The following is a 20,814-nucleotide window of genomic DNA, read 5'->3' on the forward strand; positions in this document are numbered from 1 at the left end:
ACTGGGTTGCAAAGAGTTGGACATGACTGAGGCTTCTTAGCACGCATGCACGCTGCGGCTAGAAGATTCCACCTGCTGCAATGAAGACTGTCGATCCTGAGTGCCGCAACTAAGACTTGGTGCAGCCAAATAAAAAAAAACAATTTAAAAAAGAGTTAATGTGTGTGAAGCACTTAGAGCAGGGCTGGGTCCACGCTATGCCCCACGTGTGAGCAATGACCGGTTCCTCCGTGGTGATTTAGGCCAGCTGGGGTTGTGCGCTGGTAGTACCCTCCCCTGGGGGAGGGCAGGCAGGGTGAGAGAGCTTGAAGTGGCGGTCGGGGGGGACACAGGCTCAGGGTCCCAGAGATCTGGGTGAAAGACGGCTCTCCAGGTCTGGCTGAGTGACCGTGGGCAAGTCGCTGGGCCTTTCTGAACGGTGATTCCTAGCTTCAGGGCAGAGATAATAATAACGGCACTGGCCTCCCAGAACTGCTGCCGGGAAGAGCCTGGCTGGGTTCCTGGCCCCCGCGTGGCGTGTGCCCTCTGGGAAGCCCGCCAGCCTCTGCCTCCCTGGCCTCTGCCGCCTGCCCTCACGTCTACGGGGAGGCTGGTGGAGGGGACGGGGCCATCGCAGCTGGCCCTGGGGGCTCCCTTTCATCCTCTCCTCTGAAAGGTTTCAAAAGCTGCGGCTGCTCTGCAGGAGTCCCCTGCTGTGACTACAGCAGGGCCGTCACCACGGGGGTCTCTGCCTTCTCCCCACCCCCAAGCCGGGCGGCTCCCCGCCCCCCACCACCACGAAGGATGTCGGGCTGGCGGCGGGGCTGAGGACCCAGCCAGGCCTGGCATCTGGCTGAGCCTCCCCCCAGCACCCACACCCAGCAGGGCCCAGCCTCAACTGGTCTCACGCCTTCAGCCTTGCACCCCAGAGGGCCTGAGGGGCCCCCAGCTTCTTGCTCCTGGGGCCAGAAGAACAGCACACAGTGATGATTGGGGCTGAAGGAGCCCCGTCAGGGACCCGTGTGCATCGGCGCAGAAAGGACAAGACGCTCAGGTGACAGACCTCCTGGATCGGCCGTTTGCTCCCTGGATGAGCCCAGCCACGTTCCGGAACTTCTGCGAGCTTCCGCAGAAGGAGGGTAAGAACACCTCCCAGTGTTGCTGTGAAATGATGTATATTAAGTTCTTAAACAGTAGTTCTTCTTTGGATTCGTGTGCCTGACTACGCGTGGGAATCTGTGTGTGTGTGTGTGTGTGTGTGGTCTGCCTCGTTGATTTGTTTTTCCTATGTGACTTAAAAATTGTATTTTTACTTTATTTTTTTGGCTGCCTTGGGTCTTCACGGCTGTGTGTAGGCTTCTCTAGCTGCGCTGAGCGGAGGCTGCTCTCTGGGTGCGGAGCGCAGGCTGGAGGCTCACTGCGGCTTCTCTTGTTGGGAGGATGGGCTCTAGGGTGCTCGGGCTAGGTTGCAGTGCACGGGCTTCACCTCCCCACAGTATCTGGGACCGTCCCAGACCGGGGACTGAACTGGTGTCCCCTGCATTGGCAGGAAGATTCGTAACCGCTGGACCGTCAGGAAAGTCCTGCCTATTTAGGTGTGAGAATAGTTACGGGAGGAGGCACTGCTGGGCGGGACAAAATAACGCTGTTGACGGCTCTGCCAGGATGTGGTCACAAGGACGGGAGGTTAAGGTCTACCCTCCACCCTCCCTGTGGCCACTGCCTCACCTGCCGTTTCTTGAGCTGGTGGGAGAGGCTCCATCCACACAGCCCTGGCTGGTGACATGGACACCAACGGAGCCTGACCTGATTCAACCTGGAGAGATGCCCCCCAATGCCTTACGGGAGGGAAGGGTGCGAGATATGCAAGAGCAAACGGGCGCAGCAGGCTCCAGGGCGACGCAGAGGGCCTGACCTTTATGTGAGTTACCGTCTCGCAGAGCCAGGACGTCACACAAACACATCTATGCTTTGCATGCTCATAAACCGGAGAAGGCCATGGCACTCCATTCCGGTACTCTTGCCTGGAAAATCCCATGGACGGAGGAGCCTGGTGGGCTATAGTCCACGGGCTCGCTAAGAGTCGGACACGACTGAGCGACTTCACTTTCATTTTTCATTTTCAGGCATTGGAGAAGGAAATGGCAACCCACTCCGGTGTTCTTGCCTGGAGAATCCCAGCGACGGGGGAGCCTGGTGGGCTGCCGTCTATGGGGTCGCACAGAGTCGGACACGACTGAAGCGGCTTAGCAGCAGCAGCAGCAGTGACCATTAAACGCATGGATGAGACCTAAGGAATCACATGTATGCAGAGCACCATGACCCCTTTGTGGTGGTTGTTTAGTTGTTAAGTCACATCCGACTCTTTTGCGACCCCATGGACTGTAGCCCGCCAGGCTCTTCCGTCCATAGGATTTTCCAGGCAAGAGCACTGGAGTGGGTTGCCATTTCCCTTGGAGACATCCTCACCTGCACATGAGATTTCTGGTGGGTTTGCTATTTGTCTCCTTATTCTATTAAGACGACACCCAGTGTAAGCTAACAGCTACCATTTATTTCATGTCTGTTGCACCTTGACTGCATCTGCCCCATAGACTCTCACTGAGTGCCCACTATAACCCTCTAAAGTAGGCATGACTGTGCCCAGTTCCAAAGCGAGAAAACAAACTCAGGTGGCTAAGTATTCCTGCCCAAAGTCACAGAGCCAGTCAGTGGGAGAAGCATGAATGTATTCAGGTGGGCCTAACCCCAAAGTCCAGGTCATTTCCATTCCGCCCCCAAGGATGGATTCAGACACACAAGCCTTGCAGAGTCCCTGGCACTGAGAGAGGCCGAGGCTTTCCTCTGTGTGGATGTCTCTCTCTCTCTCTGTCACACACACACTCCACACATCCCTGGCTTAATCTGGTGAAGATCCCACTGAGAATAAAGATCCTTGGAGACTGGATGTGCATGCTAACTCCTTCCTTTGAACACGGAATGGGAAATGGTTAAATTTACAACGTCACTCCCAGTTTTATTTTCTCTCAACTTGCTGAGTAAACTCAGCCATCTTTCTGCCTGAAAATTGGATATTATCACCCAACTCAAAACCTAGGGTTTGCAAGAGACAGGAAGACCTCAGCAGAAAGCAGTGGTCAGAGAATCGTGATGAGAAGCTGACTGATCTCTTATATGAGGGGGTTTTTAGTATGCATTTATTCCTAAGGGGAAACCAGAACCTTCAGTTGAGCCAAAAAGCAAGAAAGTGCTAGGAATCCAATGGGGACAGGTCAAAAGGACTCAAGAGCCGGGATGAAGAAGCTCCACTGGCCAACTCTGGGTTACTATGAATGTCCAAACGAATAATGATGGGAATGGATTAAAACACAGAGGAAAAATTATCCATATACGTGTTACACTATTTTAAAGGGGGTGAGAAAGGAAAGATCTCTTTCATGAGATAATGCCAACTAATACAAGAGATGATGGAAAAGGCGTTAATCACAACCATCTTGGTAATAATTGATTCAGATGAGACTCATCAGTGGATGTTAAACTGCTGGCTGGGAGATTCCTGGGGAGAATATTCACACAGTCTCAAGTTATCATCCAAAAGGGAGAAATTACTTCGATACCCTGACAGGGGAGAAATCTGTGAATGTCATCTTGACCAGTTGAAAAAACCTACCGTGACTGATAATGGGACAAACTGACATCAGGTACATGTAAGTGTGAAGTGTTGAAAAGGATGTACATCTACAGAATATTCCTGCCAAAAAGATGAACATAATTATGAGAATATAACTGGACAAATCCACACTGGAGGACATTTTGCAAAACTGGCTGAACTCTCAAAAATGTCAATTCTGTGAAAGGAAAGAAAAATGAGGAATAGCTCTAGAGTCTAACGAGTCATGACAACTAAACCCAATGTGTGGTCCTTGATTAAAAAATCCTGTATTAAATAACAATAATAAAAATGTCCACAAAGGTATAATTGGGATACATGTAGAAATTTGAATATGGACTGTGTGTTAGATAGTAATATGGTATTAATATCAACGTGCAATTTCCTGAGTGTGAAAATTGTGTGGTAGTTCTGTAGGAAAACACCTTCTTCTTAGGAAATTTTACTTAGGGGTGAACTGACATAATATCGGCAACTAATTTCTTTTTTAAAAAATTATTTATTTTCATTTATTTGGCTGGGCCGGGTCTTAGTTGTGCATGTGGGATCTAGTTCCCTGACCAGGGACTGAACGGGGCCCCCTGCATTGGGACCACAGAGCCTTAGACACTAGACTGCCAGGGAGTGAAGTCAAGTGAAGTCGCTCAGTCGTGTCCAACTCTTTGCGACCCCATGGACTGCAGCCTACCAGGATCCTCAGTCCACAGGAATTTCCAGGCAAGAATACTGGAGTGGGTTGCCATTTCCTTCTCCAGGGGATCTTCCCGACCCAGGGATCGAACCCGGGTCTCCCGCACTGTAGGCAAACGCTTTACCGTCTGAGCCACCAGGGAAGCCCCAACTAATTCTTAAATAATTAATGAATGCATACATGCGTACACAGAAAGAGCAAGAGAGAGTGCAAATGATACAAAATATTAGTGAATGGAAAAAGGTATACAAGTGTTTTTGGTACCATCATAGTTTTTCCAAGATTTGGAAATTTGCAAAATTAAAAAGAAAAGAAGGAAGGAAGGAAAAAGCACCTGCTGTGAGCCAGGCCCTCCCTGGGGACAGGGGCGGTGAAATGATGGGTGGGGAGGTTCTGTCTGCCCCAACACCCTTTTCCTTTCTTCTGCTAAGAGTTCCCATTTTCACTTCCATCACTGGGCTCTAGTGGGTGGAGCTGCTGCAAAAGGGCCTATGGCCGGGAGCAGACATGTGACATGACCCGGCCAATCACAGCTCTCCATGCTGCTGCCCCACAGGGATTGGTCGGGGCAGATCCAGGCTGGACCAATCGGAATCCTTCCCTGGGTCTTTCTACATGAACCTCTTTCTACAGGGAAGTTCCTTTCTACTCTGAGATCACGTGGCTCGAAGCCTATGATTCTTGGACTTCTCAACGTCTCTCACTGCGTGAGAATAAAGTCTGAGTCCAGAGGCGGGCACAGCTGAGCAGCGCAGATCCCTGAGGCCCTGACAGTATCTAGTTCTTGGTTCTATTAGTAAGTCCTGAGACTCCTGGAACTGCCAAGTCACCTGAAGCTCTTCCTTCATTCTGTGGTTTACTTTCATGGCCTTATGTAATTAATTAGAAGGCAAAGTATAAGGAGATGTATTAGGGACAGAAAGAAAGGGCAGAGAGAGGCAGAAATGAACGTGTGTGTGTGTGTGTGTGTGTGAGAGAGAGATTTACTGAGAGCACACGGGTGTTCTATCCGGAAAGGCTTTCCCAAAGAGCTGGGACCCTGCAGGAAACAGAAAGAAGGTTCTGAAAGGGACAATATTCCGAGCGGAGGGGACAGGACAGTTTGGACAAAGGCAGAAAAGAAGGCTGTCCTGGGCATAAAAAGCCTTCCTGGGGGTGAGAAGGCAAGAGACTGAGCTCGCCGAATGGAAGTTCAACCATGTCCCCCTGAATAACTTCCATCCGGCCAACCTCTGAAATGCATCTTTGTTCTCGAGAACTTGCAGGGTATGGTTAGCAGAAAGATGCTTAGGATATATATACATGGAGGAGGCGATGGCAACAATCTTTCTTCAATAAGAGGCAGTGTGGGTGGTGGTAAAGAATTCAAGCCCTTTGGTCATCTGACTTACATCTGAAGCCCAACTCAGTAACTTGACCTTGCGTGGACTGTTTAATCTAAGCCTCAGTTTGCTCATCTGTAGAATGGGGGAGAAACAACGGAACTTACCCATAGGATTGCTGACAGGATTAAAGGAGATGCTCCCAGAGAGCCTATTATAACATCAGCCATGAAATAAATTCTTTTTTGGTTGCCAATGATTATTATCATCATTACCATCATCAACAACACCTGTACCCTGACAACGATCTGGATGCTTCCAGGATTAGGGGGCTGACGGGGTCCAAAGAAAGCTCATTCCATCGTTGGGTCAATCTGAACCTGAAGAGCCAGCATGTGCTCTGTGTAACACCCACCCCTGCATCCTCGCAGTTTCAGGCACCATAAGAACAGGTGTGAACCCGATAAGGAATCAACCCTCCTCCTCCTTGGTCCTGCCTGCAGCTCCCTGCCAGCAGAAATCCAGGGCAAGGACACCACTGAGAGTGTGGTATGCCATCAGCATGCTCTGGGGGTGCCCACTCAAGCATGTCCACCATCCATGAGGCTCCAGGGGCTCTTCATGGAAACTGTTAAAACTGCCCAGGGTGCCACAGAGCTTTTAGGAATGGTTCTGGGACCCCGACTGAAAACCATCACAGGGGCCGCTCAGGGAGGCCCCTCTGGTCTCCTCATGGCTCCCTGGAGAACCAAAGCCCAGAGTGGCCAGCCCTGGAGGGCCTCCTTCATCCAGGTCCAGGTCTCTCACCATCCACAGATAGGAGGGTGGTCCTCCCGCCCTGGCCCCACCTGTTCTCTCGTTTGCCAAAGTGGCCAGTCCCACTGAAACCCAGCAGGAGCTCGTGGAGCTCCTAGGCACCAAAATCTTCTTATGTGACTGTTTCTTCTATGCAGGAAACAGCCTTCTGCCTCCATGACCTTCCCTGAGGTCCAGAGTTGCTAATCAGGGAAGGGAGGGGATGCAGAGACAAGGGAGGAGTGGCCAAGAAGCAACAGCAGACTTGGGGCAGGGTCCTGGTTCCACCTCAAGGGAGGCACAGAACAGTGTCTTTGAACTCCTTATAGAACTAAAGTGGCAGTGTTGGCCTCCCTTGTCGCTCAGATGGTAAAGAACCTGCCTGCAATGCAGGAGGCCCTGGGTTTGATCCCTGCGTCAGGAAGATCCCCAAGGGAATGGAAACCCACTCCAGTATTCTTGCCTGGAGAATTCCATGGACAGAGGAGCCTGGTGGGCTGCAGTCCACGGGGTCGCAAAGAGCCAGACGCGACTGAATGACAAACACACAAAGTCTAGGCAAGAACACTGGAGTGGGTTGCTATTCCCTTCTCCAGGGGATCTTCCCAACCCAGGGATCAAACACGGGTCTCCTGCATTGCAGGTAGGTTCTTTACCACTGAGCTACCTGGAAAGCCCACTTACAAAAGGAAAAGCCCCAATAAATGGACAATGAAGTATTTGATGAGGCATTCTTCATTTCAGAGAGAAGGTCACAGTTTGATAACCTCAAGAACCACAGAAATTCATCAGGAGACCACCTAAAGCCAGATTAAAGGAGTGCACACCCTAATCTGATCAGTAACCCCACCCTTGAACCACTGCTATAGAACTCCCCAAATCCTCCTGGGTTGGGACACACATTTTTGAGGGCACGAGCCTGCTGTGTCCCCATTTGCCTGGCAAAGCAATAAAGCTATTCTTTTCTACTTCACTCAGAACTCATCTCTGAGATTCAAACCGGCACCTGTGTACAGAGGCTGAGTTTTCGGCATCACCACCAAGCCCATCCAGACCAGTGTTGGGGTAGAGGGAACCTGGGCACCAGGGTCACCCCAAACTCTGGCTTCCTGGCTTCATGAAGAAACGGATGGTTTCCTGGGAAGGACAGAACCTCAAGCAGTTAAATCCCCCTCCTCTCATTTGCATTCCTGTCCCTGATCTGTATCAACATCCCCAGGGCAAGACAATCTTGTTTCCCCAACAAAACCTTTTATGCACATCAGGCCTAGGGATTAATTACCAGGCACAGGGTCGGGGGCCAATAAAACAGGATGCGGGGAGAGCCAGGAGAGAGGCTGGAGGCTGGCCGGCTTCAGGGGCAGCTGCCTCGCACACACTCTTTCACCTGCCCTCGCTGAGACCCACGGCTCTCTCTCTCTCTCTCCCAGAGCACCGTGCGGGGGCATAACAGGAAGCGCAGATAAGTCCAAATGCCCAGGGGGTCCCACTTTCGTGTTCCCCCTGAATTTCCCTCCCAAACAGAATCTATCCATCACTTGTGGATCCCGGGAAGCCACATGCCACGGCCCTCTGTTGGACCCAGGCCCCTCCAACAGCTCCCCTGAGACAGCAGCATTTTCTCAGGAGGGAGGGATCTGGTCACAGCTCACGCTGGCATTGAGCTCCTCTGCCCTAATCATCACCTCTGCCCTGTCCAAGGCTGCCCGGACCACCCTATCGGGGTGGCTCCCCCAGCCCACCCTCTAGTCATTCTTTGCTGGCACCCGCAGGGTCTTCTCACCCCAGGGCAAGGCTGCCTTGACCCTCCCCCCCCCCCGCCCCACCCAACCCCCTGCAACTGCCGCCATCCCAGCCTCCCTGTAGCCCTGGACCAGAGCTGCCCCGAGCTGCCAGCCCAGCCCATTCAGGTGACCCTCCAGGACACGGCAGGACCCCGGCGGCCCAGAGGGAGGGAAGGGGCGGCGTGCTTGCCTGTACTCCAGGGAGAACTTGGTCAGCTCTCGGTCGTTGTGCAGCCACTTGAACTCCAGCGGCCAGCTGCCCTCGGCCATGCACGTGAGCACCAGGCGGTTCCCCTCCAGGTGCACCTGCGTCCGCACCGGCTCCGTCTTGAAGTAGGGGGCCACGTCATCTGTGGGGAACAGAGACACCGAGGCGCCCGTTACCACTTCTGTCCTGCCTGCTGTCGCTCACCTGGAGCCCGGCCTCGGGGAGGCAGACGGGGCAGGCGCAGCGGGTCACGGGCGAAGGTCCTGTGCCCGGGAAGGGCTGGAACTCAGGTCAGAGAGACTTCGGGGCTTGTATGCAGAGCGGCCTCTCCCCGCCGGCCTCCTCCCAGAAGGCCCTGGGCCCGCACCTTGGCTGCCGCCCTGGCGCTCCGGGACTTTCGGTCTCTCCCCCCGCGGGATCCCCATCCATCCGACACCCTTTGCTTCTGGTTTCTCCTTCCAGAGAAGAAGGAAGGGTGGGGGGAGCACTTCTGCACTTTAGCCAAAGGGAGAATAAATGCCACGTGGGAAAGGGGGGCAAGGGGGCATGGATAAAGCGGGAGACAGGAGCTGACACACACACTACTTATAAGGACCTCTTGCTCAGCCCTCTGTAATGACTTGCATGGGAACAGAATCTCGAGCGAGAAGAGTGGATGCGTGTACACGTATAACTGATCCACTTTGCTGTGAAGCAGAAGCCAACACAACAATGTAAATCACCTGTGCTCCAATACAAATTAATTAAAAAAAAAATCTCAAGGGAAACAGGGGTAGGACACCTGGGTTGGCAGGAGTGGCATGTGATGGGGGTGGCCGGAGTCCTGCTTCCCAAGGCTGCAGGAGACCCTTCCAGGTGCCAAGGGCGGGGTCCCTCTCGGGGGCCCCCCTCCACCACCAGGCTGGTTGGTCTTCCACCCGAGGTTCTGGGCCAGCCTGCCTTGACCTCTTCACTCACACACCAGGTTGGCTGTGGGGCCAGAAGAAATGCCACTGTCTGGGCTGCTGGCGTGGGGTACAGTCCTTGCTCTGCTCTTCTCTAACCCTTTGACCCGACTCAGTCCAGCCAAGCATGAGCTCCACCCCTCCCCCAGCTCCCCTAGACACAGACAATGCACGCGGGGCCCCAGACTTCAGGGGACCACTGAGACCAAAAGCTTCGGGTGGAGATAGAGGCTTTCTGTCTGCCGGCCAGTCGGAAGAGGGGCAGAAGTGAAATCGGAGAGGGGTTTGACAAACGAACTGGGAGACGCAGCAAGGGGGAGAGGGCCTCCACGCCCATCGTTGAGCAGACCTGTGTTTCGGGGAGGGGCCCGCCCTGGAAACAACACAGAGACTGAAGTACTACCAGGTTCCGGGTCGCCATGGACGGAGGGGTGTGGTGGGCTACAGTTCATGGGGTCGCAAAGAGTCGGACACGACCGAGCGACTTCACTCACCGGATCTACGAGCAAGCCCACAAGCAGGTAGGATGAAAATCCACCTTTCAGAGAGGGGTTAGAAGCCCGCCCCGGGTCACACAGCTGGAAGGCAAGCAGCCAGCCCTGCAGGCTGAGCACTTAACCCTGCACTTGACAATGAAGGTGAAACGTGGATGAAGAGGAAGATGGGTTTAAGGCACCCACACGCAGACTCAGTGCCTTTGCGTCTGATAGACGGAGGAAGCAAGCTCCAGGAAGCACTGTTCACCAGCTCATCCAGGGAGCATGCTCTGTGCGGGGGCTCAGATCACTTGCTCCTCAGAACAGCGCTCCCTTCGCTCTCAGGGGTACAGCCCGGGGACCCCGCAGCCCTGAGCTGCAACAGGGAGAGTCAGGTCCAGGCCTGAAAGTGAAGAGTGAAAGAGAAGTCGCTCATTCGTGTCCGACCCTTTGCGACCCCGTGGACTGTAGCCCACCAGTCTCCTCCGTTTGTGCGATTTTCCAGGCAAGAGTACTGGAGTGGGTAGCCACTCCCTTCTCCAGGAGATCTTCCCGACCCAGGGATTGAACCCTGGTCTCTCGCATTGTAGGCAGACGCTTTACTGTCTGAGCTTGCCAGACCCAAATCCAAGCACTTTCCTCCCATCACCCTGTCCGAGGGGTGGGCGGTATTCAAAGCCAGAAAGCTGCTGGCAAATCAGGCCCTGGGAATCGGCCCTCCAAGCCTTGTGGGTCTGTGCTCAGTTGCCTGGGTGTGGACACGTATTCATCTCTCTGAGTCTCAGTTTCTCCATCAGGAGCACAGGAAGAAACAGCCACAGTGATATCTTAAGAGTTAAATTATATAGTCACTCAGTTGTGTCCCACTCCTTGCGACCCCATGGACTGTAGCCCACCAGGCTCCTCTGTCCGTGGGATTCTCCAGGCAAGAATACTGGAGTGGGTTGCCATGCCCTCCTCCAGGGGATCTTCCCAACCCAGGGATTGAGCATTGCATTGCAGGCAGATTCTTTGCCACCTGAGCCGCCAGGGAAGCCCACTGTTAAATGAGATAACAATTGTGAAAATGCTAGGTCTGTGCCTGGCCCAGAGTAAATGTTCTGCAAATGTTCATTTCTTTTCCGACATCAGAGAATCGGTGTCCCTGCCAGGGAACGGGGTTCCATCACCCTCGGCGCTGGCTGACACCCTAGACAGACCTTGGTCTGAGAGTTAACGATCTACTAGGAGCCCAGACAGTGAAAAACATAAGACACGATTCTCCAGGCCTCCGATATGGGACAAGCCAGAGAAAGGGGCAGTTGTCTGGGGTCGGGGAGGCAGTGACTCAAGGGTGGAAGGGAGTGAACCCAGCTGCGGCCTGGCAGGCTGGGGAGGGGGGGCGATGCGCAGGGGCTGGGGGGAGCAGGGCCCCCTCCTGCATCCCAGGTGAAATCTTTGGAGTATCAGTGGGGCGTGGAGGCCTGGATCCCCGCTCTATCCTCTCATCCTCAGATTTAACCAGGGTTGGGCATCCTTGGGTTTCAGATAAGGTTCCGCATTTGTGACAAAGCCTCACTCTGAGCTTCTGCACAGACCGACAACTCAGGACAAGCCGTCTGTCGGCTTGGGGCCCAGGCCCACCAGCTGGCCGCAGAGATTCCCACCCCAACCCCAAGGTCTCTCCATCTTCACTAGAGACTGTGAGAGTCTTCCCGGACCCCCAGTCCCGCTACAGACCCTCGCCGTGGGGGCCACGGGAGGGCAGGCGGGGGGTGGACCGACCGGGGCCCGGGAGCAGGTGGACCACTCTGCCCCTCGGCATCTCCCCGCGGGACGCGCATGTTCCCGTCTCGGAGCTGACGCTGCTCACTCGCACGTCTGCCCATCACTCCGTCACGTAGGCACACTGCCTTAAAGACGGCTGAAGTGGCGCCTCTCCCAGAGTGTGTCCTGAGGGGATGGCTGACCCCCCCAACCCGGTCCCCCGTTTCTGGGATCCTCCCGCATCTCTCCAGCGAGAGGCAGGAAGGCACTCATTTGCCAAGAAAAACGATTCCCCACCCTCGGAGGCAGCCGGCTCCTCTATTTAACAAATGGGCACATTCGCACTTCAAAGGCGCATTCATATTCTCCAGCAGCTTTCAAGAGCCCTTTGAATCGCGTTCTTAAAAACCCTCTGTTAGCTCCTGTCAACCCTCGTTTGTTTTAAAACAATAACGCTCCCAGCCCCCAAAGATCAAATCCCTTGGAGGTGGGCTGACTCAGAGCCAGAGGAGTGGGGTGTGGGTGTGGGCGGCAGGTGTGTTTGCACACGCACACGGGCACACGTGCCCGGCACCCACACCCGGGCCTCCGCCACCCAGTTCGCGGGTCATGTGCCCGCCACGTCTGCAGTCGCCAATTCATTCCAGGCTCTCCTGGGGCGCCAGTCTGGAGCCAAACGGCTTCTGCTTGGATGGGCTGATTCCAGAGGCTGCCGGAGATAATGACTTGAGGGAAGAGAGGAGGTGGGGCGTTAGCCTTTCCTGAGAACCTGCTGGGTACCCAGATCAGAGCAGCTTGCCTCATTCCAAGCAATCCTAACAAGGCGCCTGGCTGAGGCCAAGGCTCCCTGCCCCAAGACCCTGAGATGCGGCCACACCTCCCTTCCGAAGATGAAAGGCCCCTCACGTCGGGACTCCTGTTGGGATACAGGGATTTGGGAGGGAGGCCCATGCAGAACTGAGAGCAGGCGTGATAGTGAGTCCCGCCAGCCTAGGTAGTGAGTTCCTAGATGGGCCGGCCCTGCCCCAAAGCAGGGGGGCTGGGTGCGTGTGAGCTGTAGCAGGAAAGGCTGATGGGAGAAGGATGCTGGTGGGAACAGCCTGTGTGTGTGTGTGTGTGTCTGTATGTCTTTGAGCGTGCATCTGTGTGCATCTCTGTACATATGTAAGTACGTATGTATGTATCCACATGTATGTGTCTGTGTGTTCATGTGTGTGTCTGGATGACTCTCTGATTGCATGTGTATCTGTGTGTCTGAGTGTGTGTGGTGTGTGTGTGTGTGTGTGTGTGTGTGTGCGCGCGTGCTTATATGCAGGAACAGATTTCTGCATCATGACTGCACAGGTGGGTAACACAGATCATTGACCTTAAGCAAGTGACTTTGACTTTCTGCACTTCAGTGTCCTTAGCTGTAAACTGGGGATATGTTTGTTGTGAGGCTTTAATTAAAAAACATAAAGTGCTTAGGAAAGGAAAGTGACTGGTGTGTGCTATAGGAGAGGCAGTTATTACTACTCTTGATCATATAGGCAGGGGGGCAGATCCCCTGGGAGGAAGAACCCATACACTCTTGGCAGGGGCCAATAGCCTCTCAACCTTAGTTCTGGGATTGTGCAGTACACAACTTGGACTACTGCACATGACAGCCCTGCTAGCCACATTCTCAGTGGGGAAGGGATAACGGAGAATGGAGAAGGGTTGATAGAATCAACGTTCCACAGATGTCATTCTCGTCAACTTTTCCTCACTTTGAAAACATACACGTAGATGATTTCTTAAGCTAGACAAAGTGACTCAAAAATTCACAAAATAAATAGAATACCACAAGAGAAAAAGAAAACCACAAAAGAATAGACAAGAAAATTCTGAAAAAGAATGGCAAGCAGAAGAGATTAGCACACATATCAAACTATATCATAAAGCTGCAATCATTAAAGCTGTGTGTTCTTTTTCAAATGGACCGATGAAGCAATGAACCAGAGAGTCTAGAAATAGACCCCAGTATGTATGAGATATTTAAGAGAGGATTAAAGTAGAATTTCAGGTCAGTGGGGAATAGATCAATTATTCAACAAATGCCTTTGAGCAACCAGGATGCCACTTGAGGGGAAAAATCAAGCTGAATCTATTCCCCACACCTTACCGCAAAATAAATGCTAGATGGATCAACGTTTTAAACAAGAAAAATGAAATTCTAAAAGAACTAGAAAAAATCACAGGGGCTTAAAAATACAGTCTCAGCAAAGCAAAGAATTTATCAAGTACTTTCTAAGTGCTACACAAACTCCAGAAAGTCATAAAAACAGGTTGATACCTTCAACTATATAAAAATCTTGCATGGAAAAAAAAGATACCCATAAACAAAAAGCAACAAATGACAAACTAGGGGAAAATATTTGCAACTTCTATCATGAACAAAGAGCTCATTTTCCTGATATAAAAAATATTCTCATAAATCAATAAGAAAAAGATGAACAAACCAACAGAAAAATGGGCAGAGGATATGAACCGTTCACAGAGGAGAATTACAAATAACTTGCAAACACAGACAAAGATGCTGAACTTTGTGATAAGAGAAAGGCAAGGCAAACTCAATAAGATACTTTTTTTTCCTATCACTTTGGCCAAGATTTGAAAACGCGATAAAACCCTGGGGCTGGCCAGCCTGCGGAGATCCAGGCCTCACGCACACAGCTTGGCAATTCCATCAAAACTAAAAATGCACCCCTCCATCCCCCAACTCTTTAAGGGATTTCTCCTTCACACACACACACACACACACACCCACACCCACACACACTTGTGCATGGATAAAGTGATAGCATTGCAAGGCAACACTACGTTTTGTATCAGCAAAAGCTTGGAAATGACCTGAATGTCTGTCAAGAGGGCGCTGGTTAAAGAAATGACTGCACCTCCAAACAGTAGAATTCTCTGCACTGAAAGGCTCTGGAACAAATCCTGAGACCTCCTGTTAAGTGAAAAGAGCAAGGTGTAGAATGGGGTGTGTAATCAGCCATCACTTGGGCACACTTTTTTCTTCAAGGATAAAAATAGATGTGCTTGTACAGGCACAGGCTTTTCTAGAGGGTCACACAAGAAACTGGGCTCAGTGACGCTTTAGGGAGGAGAACTGGGGGACTGGGGCTGGGAGGGAGGGGCCCACACTTTTTTATTCTCTGTCTTTTCATAACTTTTAGAAAGCGTTTTATTGCTGCTGCTGTTCAGTCGCTGAGTCGTGTCTGACTCTTTGCGACCCCAGGACTGTGGCCCGCCAGGCTCCTCTGTCCATGGGATTTCCCAGGCAAGAATACTGGAGTGGGTTGTCATTTCCTTCTCCAGGATCTTCCTGACCCAGGGATCGAACCTGAGTCTCTTTCTTGAGAGCATTCTTGGAGATCCTGGCAGAGGAGTGCAGCTACCCGTATACCTTGACCAAAGACGGGTCCTCCTCTGTCGGGGCTGGCTGTCCTCTTTGACCGAGTGTGCAGCTTCGGGAGGGACGCACGTGGGGCGGTGAGGGGGGAAGGGGACACAGGCCTGGCCAGCCAGGTCAGCTGAGTCACCCTGGTGATCAGCGGGGTGACGGATGTCGCAACCTGATCGCCCTCACATCCCCGAGTCTCTCTCTCCCAGCAGGCAGGTTCTTTACCGCGGAGCTACCAGGGAAGTCCCACTGTGCCCTGTAGGTATGGATTATTTATTTATAATCAGCTGGTAAAGAATCCGCCTGCAATGCGGGAGACCTGGGTTCGATCCCTGGGTTGGGAAGATCCCCTGGAGAAGGGAAGGGCTACCCGCTCCAGTATTCTGGCCTGGAGAATTCTACGGACTGTACAGTCCATGGGTTCGCAAAGAGTCGGACATGACTGAGCGACTTTCCCTTTTCATTCATTTACAATCAGATGTAAGCACACAGATGCAGACACGTTTGTGAGTGGACAGGGTGTGCGGTCACGGGCAGCTCTGCTGGCCATGCAGGAGAGGACAGGTCTTCTGTGTGCATGGGACTCAGGGGTGTGGAGCGGCTCGGGGCAGGGGCGTCCCTGATCACCAGAGCCTAAGCGTCTCAAGGAAGAGCCACTGACAGAGGCGAGCAAGCGGCCTCGGTCCTGGGCTTCTGTCTGGTTCCGCAGAACAGCTGCAGGGCCCCTGGCCGCCTGTGCCTCCAAATTCCCACTAAACAGCCCCACCGTCATTCTTCCACTGCAAGCTCCAGGCGAAATGGTCCCACACAGATGCTATTGCAACTTTAACCTCCCTCCTCCCTTCAGCCCCTAGCACAATAATGCCATATTTCTCCAAGCCTACCCCATGTCTCCTGGGATCTGACCTCCCAGCCAGCTCAGCCCTGGGAAGGCCACCTCGCCTGGAGCCAGACTCCCGCCAGCTGGGAGTGCCAGCCAGGGTGAAGACCTCCACCCCCAACTAATGCTGCTAACTGGCCAAAAGATGCCTGTGTGCCCTCTAGAGCCTGCTTCATGGGGCACCAAGCCTGGATCACACCCTCCCCAGCTCTGAAGGACCCCACAGCCTCTCCCTTTGAGCAGCAACTCAGCCATCTCTTCTCTGGAAAGCTTGGGGATGGGGTGGAGGCTGGGATTCCTGCAACTTCTTGCCTCACCACCCCCTAGCCTCAGCACTAGGCTAGATTGACCTCCGTGGTCCTGGATTGACCTTCGTCCTGGATTGACCTCCATGGTCCTGGATTGACCTCCGTGGCCTCCTAACTGGTCCCTTCTCCGGATCCGGCTGGACCCCAGGTCAGAGGAGGCAGGGGCTCCCGGCAGGCCCCTCTCCACAAAATCCTCCTCTCCCCACCCTTCTATTCCTGCTGCCTTGATTTCACATTCTCTCTCAAACTCCCCACACATGAAGTGCTTTATGTCCATCGTTTCAGTTAAGAGTCACAGGGACTTTTCAAGGCCAGTGCTCTCTTTGTCCCCATTTTACAGATGAAACTCGGGAACATTTGGTCATACGATCTTGCCACATAGATGTAACCCCAGATCTGGCACACTCCAGGGTTTGAGATCCTTTCTGTAGGTGACAGGGGGCTTCCCTATGAGCTGTCCCACTCTTCACACCCTGACCTGTGGCCTCACAGGGGCTAAGTGAGGGATGGTGGCCTCTCTCAGGGATTGGAAGCTATACCAGCTGTGTGGCAGAGCTTTCGATGTCATGGCTCAGGACTAGATTGGGGGTGAGGGTGAGCCAGGCGGGCTGGCCAGGCATGGGTCCAGAGAATGCTGGAAGGATAATAGGGCACGATCACCCAGGGAAGAGTGGTCCACCTAGGGGTGAGGGTTATGGAGGGCTTGGCTAGTGTGATGCAGGCAGGGAAGCCTGGGGATAAGATTTCAAAGGGTCCAGAAGATGAACAGATGTGGGTGGGAGGGGTCAAGTAAAATGAGGCAGGGGCTGGAGTCCCGGGGGCTTCTTGGGAAGGAAAGGCAGGCCTGGGGTCCCCATCTCACAGCTCTGCTCACCACCCAAACCCCCAGGTGCACCCTTTCCCAAGGGGCTGGCTTGAAGGTCCCAGTGGGAGACAAGAAACTGGGTTTAAATGCCCGTTGCTACGCCAAGTAAAGTGTGACCTTGAACAGAGTAATTTCCCCAGGCTTACTGGTCTGTTTGCACAAGAGATTACAACCTCTGCCCCAGAGACTCCTGGGAGGACTAAGTGAGCCAACGTATGTCAAGTTCAGAGCACAGCGCTTGACCCCTACGGATGCTATTTCTTGCTCTTCAGTCCAGGAGGTGATCACAGGAGGAGGAGATGGGGAAATGGGGTCCAGGGGTAATATCACCATCCCACCTATTTTCCCTTGACTTGGTCGCACCCCCTTATGGAGCCCATTGTCTCCTGAATGTCCCAGGTCTGAGCTTTCAGGATTTGAGGCCACTTCAAGCTGGCTCAAGAGCCAGGTCTGGCTTTGGGATGGCTTGTGAGGCCCTGAGCAAAGGTTTGGGACTGGGGTAGGAGCAGCTGGGGCTTCTGCCCCATGCCAGCGATGCCTTTTCCTCTGAAACCCGGGTCAGGGGGATGCTGAGCCTGGGGGCTGTCTGGGCGGGGCTCAGGAGTAGAGAGCTGTGGGCCCCTGAAGAGCGCCATGCAGAAGCCTGTTTGAGCCCCGCCCCCCTAAGAAATGTTCGGGGTGCACACGCAGCAGGCAGATGCTAGCAGGCAGACAGGGGACGCCCGGCTCCCCAGCTGTTCTTCTCCCCCTCGCACCCCGCGCCTGACACGCCTGCCCCCCTCAGCCCCCTAGTCCCTCCGCTCCGGCTCCCCTTCCCCTCACTGCTTCACCCACAAATGAGATGCTAATTTATGCCCCTTTCCTGTCTCCTAGCAGATGCCTGGCCCAGCTCGGCCCGGGGCCGCCTGCATGCCAAGTGCTTCATTAGCCAGGAAAGAAGGCCCTCGCTCTCCTTAATCTAATCCTCGCCGGTGACCTTCAGGAAACCGGGCACCTCCTGACGTCCGGGGCCTGGGAGGGCGCAGCAGTGAATTACGCCTCAGTCTCCACAGCTGCAGCTGAATGGATTTCTCGCTCAGAAAAGCATGTTCAAAAAGCATCTAATGGAACGGATCATCAATTTGTTTGAATACACATCTAATCTGATTAAGGGGGGGCCCGGCCACCAGGGCAGCCAGGGCAACCAAGCCCCGACACGGCCCTGGGGAGTGGCGGGTGGGGCGGAGGGGCCCAGCCTGGGGAAAGCGGGGGGATGGGGGTGTGTGTGTCCCAAGCACCCCGCCTCCATCTCCCCGGCCGGCTGGTCCATTGTTCATCAGCCAGAGAGTCTCCCTCCTGCCTGCTCCCTCTTCAGGGCTCAAGGGGCCGGGCTCCGTAACTTTCTTCCTGATGTCCAACTCCAGGGCCCCCAGACTTCTGGGGTTACCGCCCTTACAGCAGGGAGGACACAGACAGGAGCCGCACATGTGGCGACACCCAGGCTCGCGTGTCATCCACGGGAAGATTGCGGACGGGCCCCTTCGCCTCCCTGGCCCCTGAGCATGGCGGTGAGTCTGACTTACAGGAGGTCAGAGCCATGAAAGAAAAAAAAAACCAGACAAGTGAACTTGTGGTTGAACTTGGCCAGGCCACCCCCCTCTCGAGAGCTGATCCTCCTCCGTGTTCTCCCCACTCTGCCGTTGCAAGGTCTGGACAGTCGAGTGGGTTACAAGCCAGGGCCCTGGCGTGGGGTTGCTCGGATCTGAGTCCTGGCTGGGCTTGTCATTGTTCACTCAGTCATGTCGGACTCTCTGTGACCCCATGGACTGAAGCCCACTAGGCTCCTCTGTCCATGGGATTCTCCAGGCAAGAATACTGGAGCGGGTTGCCATTTCCTCCTCCAGGGGATCATCCCGACCCAGGGATACAACATGCGTCTCCTGCATTGGCAGACAGATCCTTTACCACTGAGCCACTTGGGAAGACCCCTGGCTTGACTACTCTCCAGCTCCGGGACCCTGGACGTCTCTCTGTAACCCCTCCGCATTTCAGAGTCTACAACGGAAAAAGGGGATAATAGCAGTGCCTACCCCATAGCCTATGCAGAGGGGTAAGCGGTTCGGCCAGCACCTGCACGAAGAGCCCACACAAGGGGAGCTCCTATTATGCTTATTGTTACTTGGTGTAACCTCTGCAAACCCATCTCACAGTCAGGGGGCCTCCTGTGGAACCACACAGGTAAATAACACCAGAGCATTCCCAGCCTTGCCATGGAAAAAAGATGGTTCTCATTTCCGATGGGTTTATTCCGAATTAACAGAGGGGAAGGGAGCCCTGCCATACATTTCAGCTGCAGGGTTCAAAGATTAAACTCATACCATTGATTAGAATGCTTTTATCTCACGGTGCTATTATCATTTCAGTGTATTCAGATTCATTAGAGCCATAAAAACGGTGAGAATAAAACTCTCCCTAACTCTTGGAATCCTTCCCAAGAAGCTCCATGATGCCACGTGGAGGATGCTTGTCTTCCCCTTGGTGACCCCGAGGTGACATCAGCTTGCAGCAATTCTCCTGCTTCACAGCAGGAACTTAAAGACAACCCGCGCCCCCCTGCCGGTGGGGGGATGAGGGGCTTGCCAAGACTCAGGTTTAGGGGTCAGCTGGCTGGCCAGGCCCAACAGACACTTGTCCCACCTGGCATCTATCAGTCCTCCAGCTGCTTCTCTTTAAGATCCCCTTGCAGGTGAGCTCTCTCCATCACATGGGTACCACTCTCACCTGCTCCCCTAAGCTCTGGTGATGGAGAAACACCCACCTCCCACAGGCCTGGGAGGCTGAGAACAAGGACTGGGCGGCTTGGAGATGCTTCCGGGAGCCCACAGCTGGTGGAAGCCCCGTCTACCGCGGCCAGCGACGACTCCACCAGACACAGGGCGCAGAAGGGCTCTGCTGGGAGCAGTGGACCGCGGCCCTAAGCTTCGTGTGGCACACTTCCCAAGGGTGATCCCCCTTTCTGCCCGTTTCCAGCCCTTGAGAAAGGCCATGACCTCAAGGAAGACAGAGCACCGGGCCTGAGGAAGGGGCAACAGGCAGTGGGGGAAGCTGGTGGAAAATCTGACTTAGCACCAGCACTGACTTCCTAACATGCAGCGGGGAGGGCTGGGCCGGGCAGCTGGCCTCCCTGCTCCCAGACGGGCGCTTCCATCCATGCTTTCTCCCCGCTGCCCCTTCCCTGGGGTCAGGCTGGGGCTGGAGGCAGCTCAGCCTTGGAAAAAGGGAAGAGAAGAAGACCTGTTTGTGGCAAACCTCACACAAAGCTCACTGTCTTTTCTCATTTAATCCTCACGGCCACCTCGGGGTGGGCGGGGGCTTACGCTTCCTGCCCCTTTAATGACTCTCATCAGAGGAGACAGGTGACCCAAGCGTCAGAGCCGGTTTCGAACCCACGGCCGCCTGCCCTCCTGAGAAGCCTCCGAGGTCAGCGCCCAGTGCCCCCCCCCCGGATGGGAAGGAGTCCGCGGCGGGGCCGGGAGGGGAAGCAGAGCCTGCCTCCGCGCGGAGGCTGCGAGATGGAGCCGCCGCCGGGAAGCGCGACATTCATCAGGCTGCTGACCCCGGCGCACCAGCGCTTTGTGGCGTGTAACAAAGACCGCGGAGCAGAAAATTGGAGTTCAATTTGCCGTCCGTCCCGTGCAGCGCGCAGCCCATTCCAGCCCCTGGCAGGCACCTCCGCGCTT

The 20,814-nt window shown here is 54.1% G+C and overlaps 1 protein-coding gene across 3 annotated transcripts in view; it reads right to left on the bottom strand.

Moving 5' to 3' along the window:
* The window catches only part of SDK2 (sidekick cell adhesion molecule 2), a 264,553-nt gene that overhangs the window by 131,496 nt on the left and 112,243 nt on the right, over window positions 1–20,814 (bottom strand). For 2 of the 3 annotated variants that reach the window (XM_043454318.1, XM_043454377.1), the window contains exon 2: window positions 8,432–8,591. The exons of the other annotated variant lie outside the window; for it this stretch is intronic. In XM_043454318.1, coding sequence (XP_043310253.1) covers window positions 8,432–8,591 — 160 coding nt within the window. The remainder of the gene's footprint in view (window positions 1–8,431; window positions 8,592–20,814) is intronic. 3 annotated transcript variants of the gene reach the window in all.

The sequence above is a fragment of the Cervus canadensis genome, chromosome 1 (genome assembly GCF_019320065.1).
Source record: "Cervus canadensis isolate Bull #8, Minnesota chromosome 1, ASM1932006v1, whole genome shotgun sequence".
Lineage (NCBI taxonomy): Eukaryota > Metazoa > Chordata > Mammalia > Artiodactyla > Cervidae > Cervus > Cervus canadensis.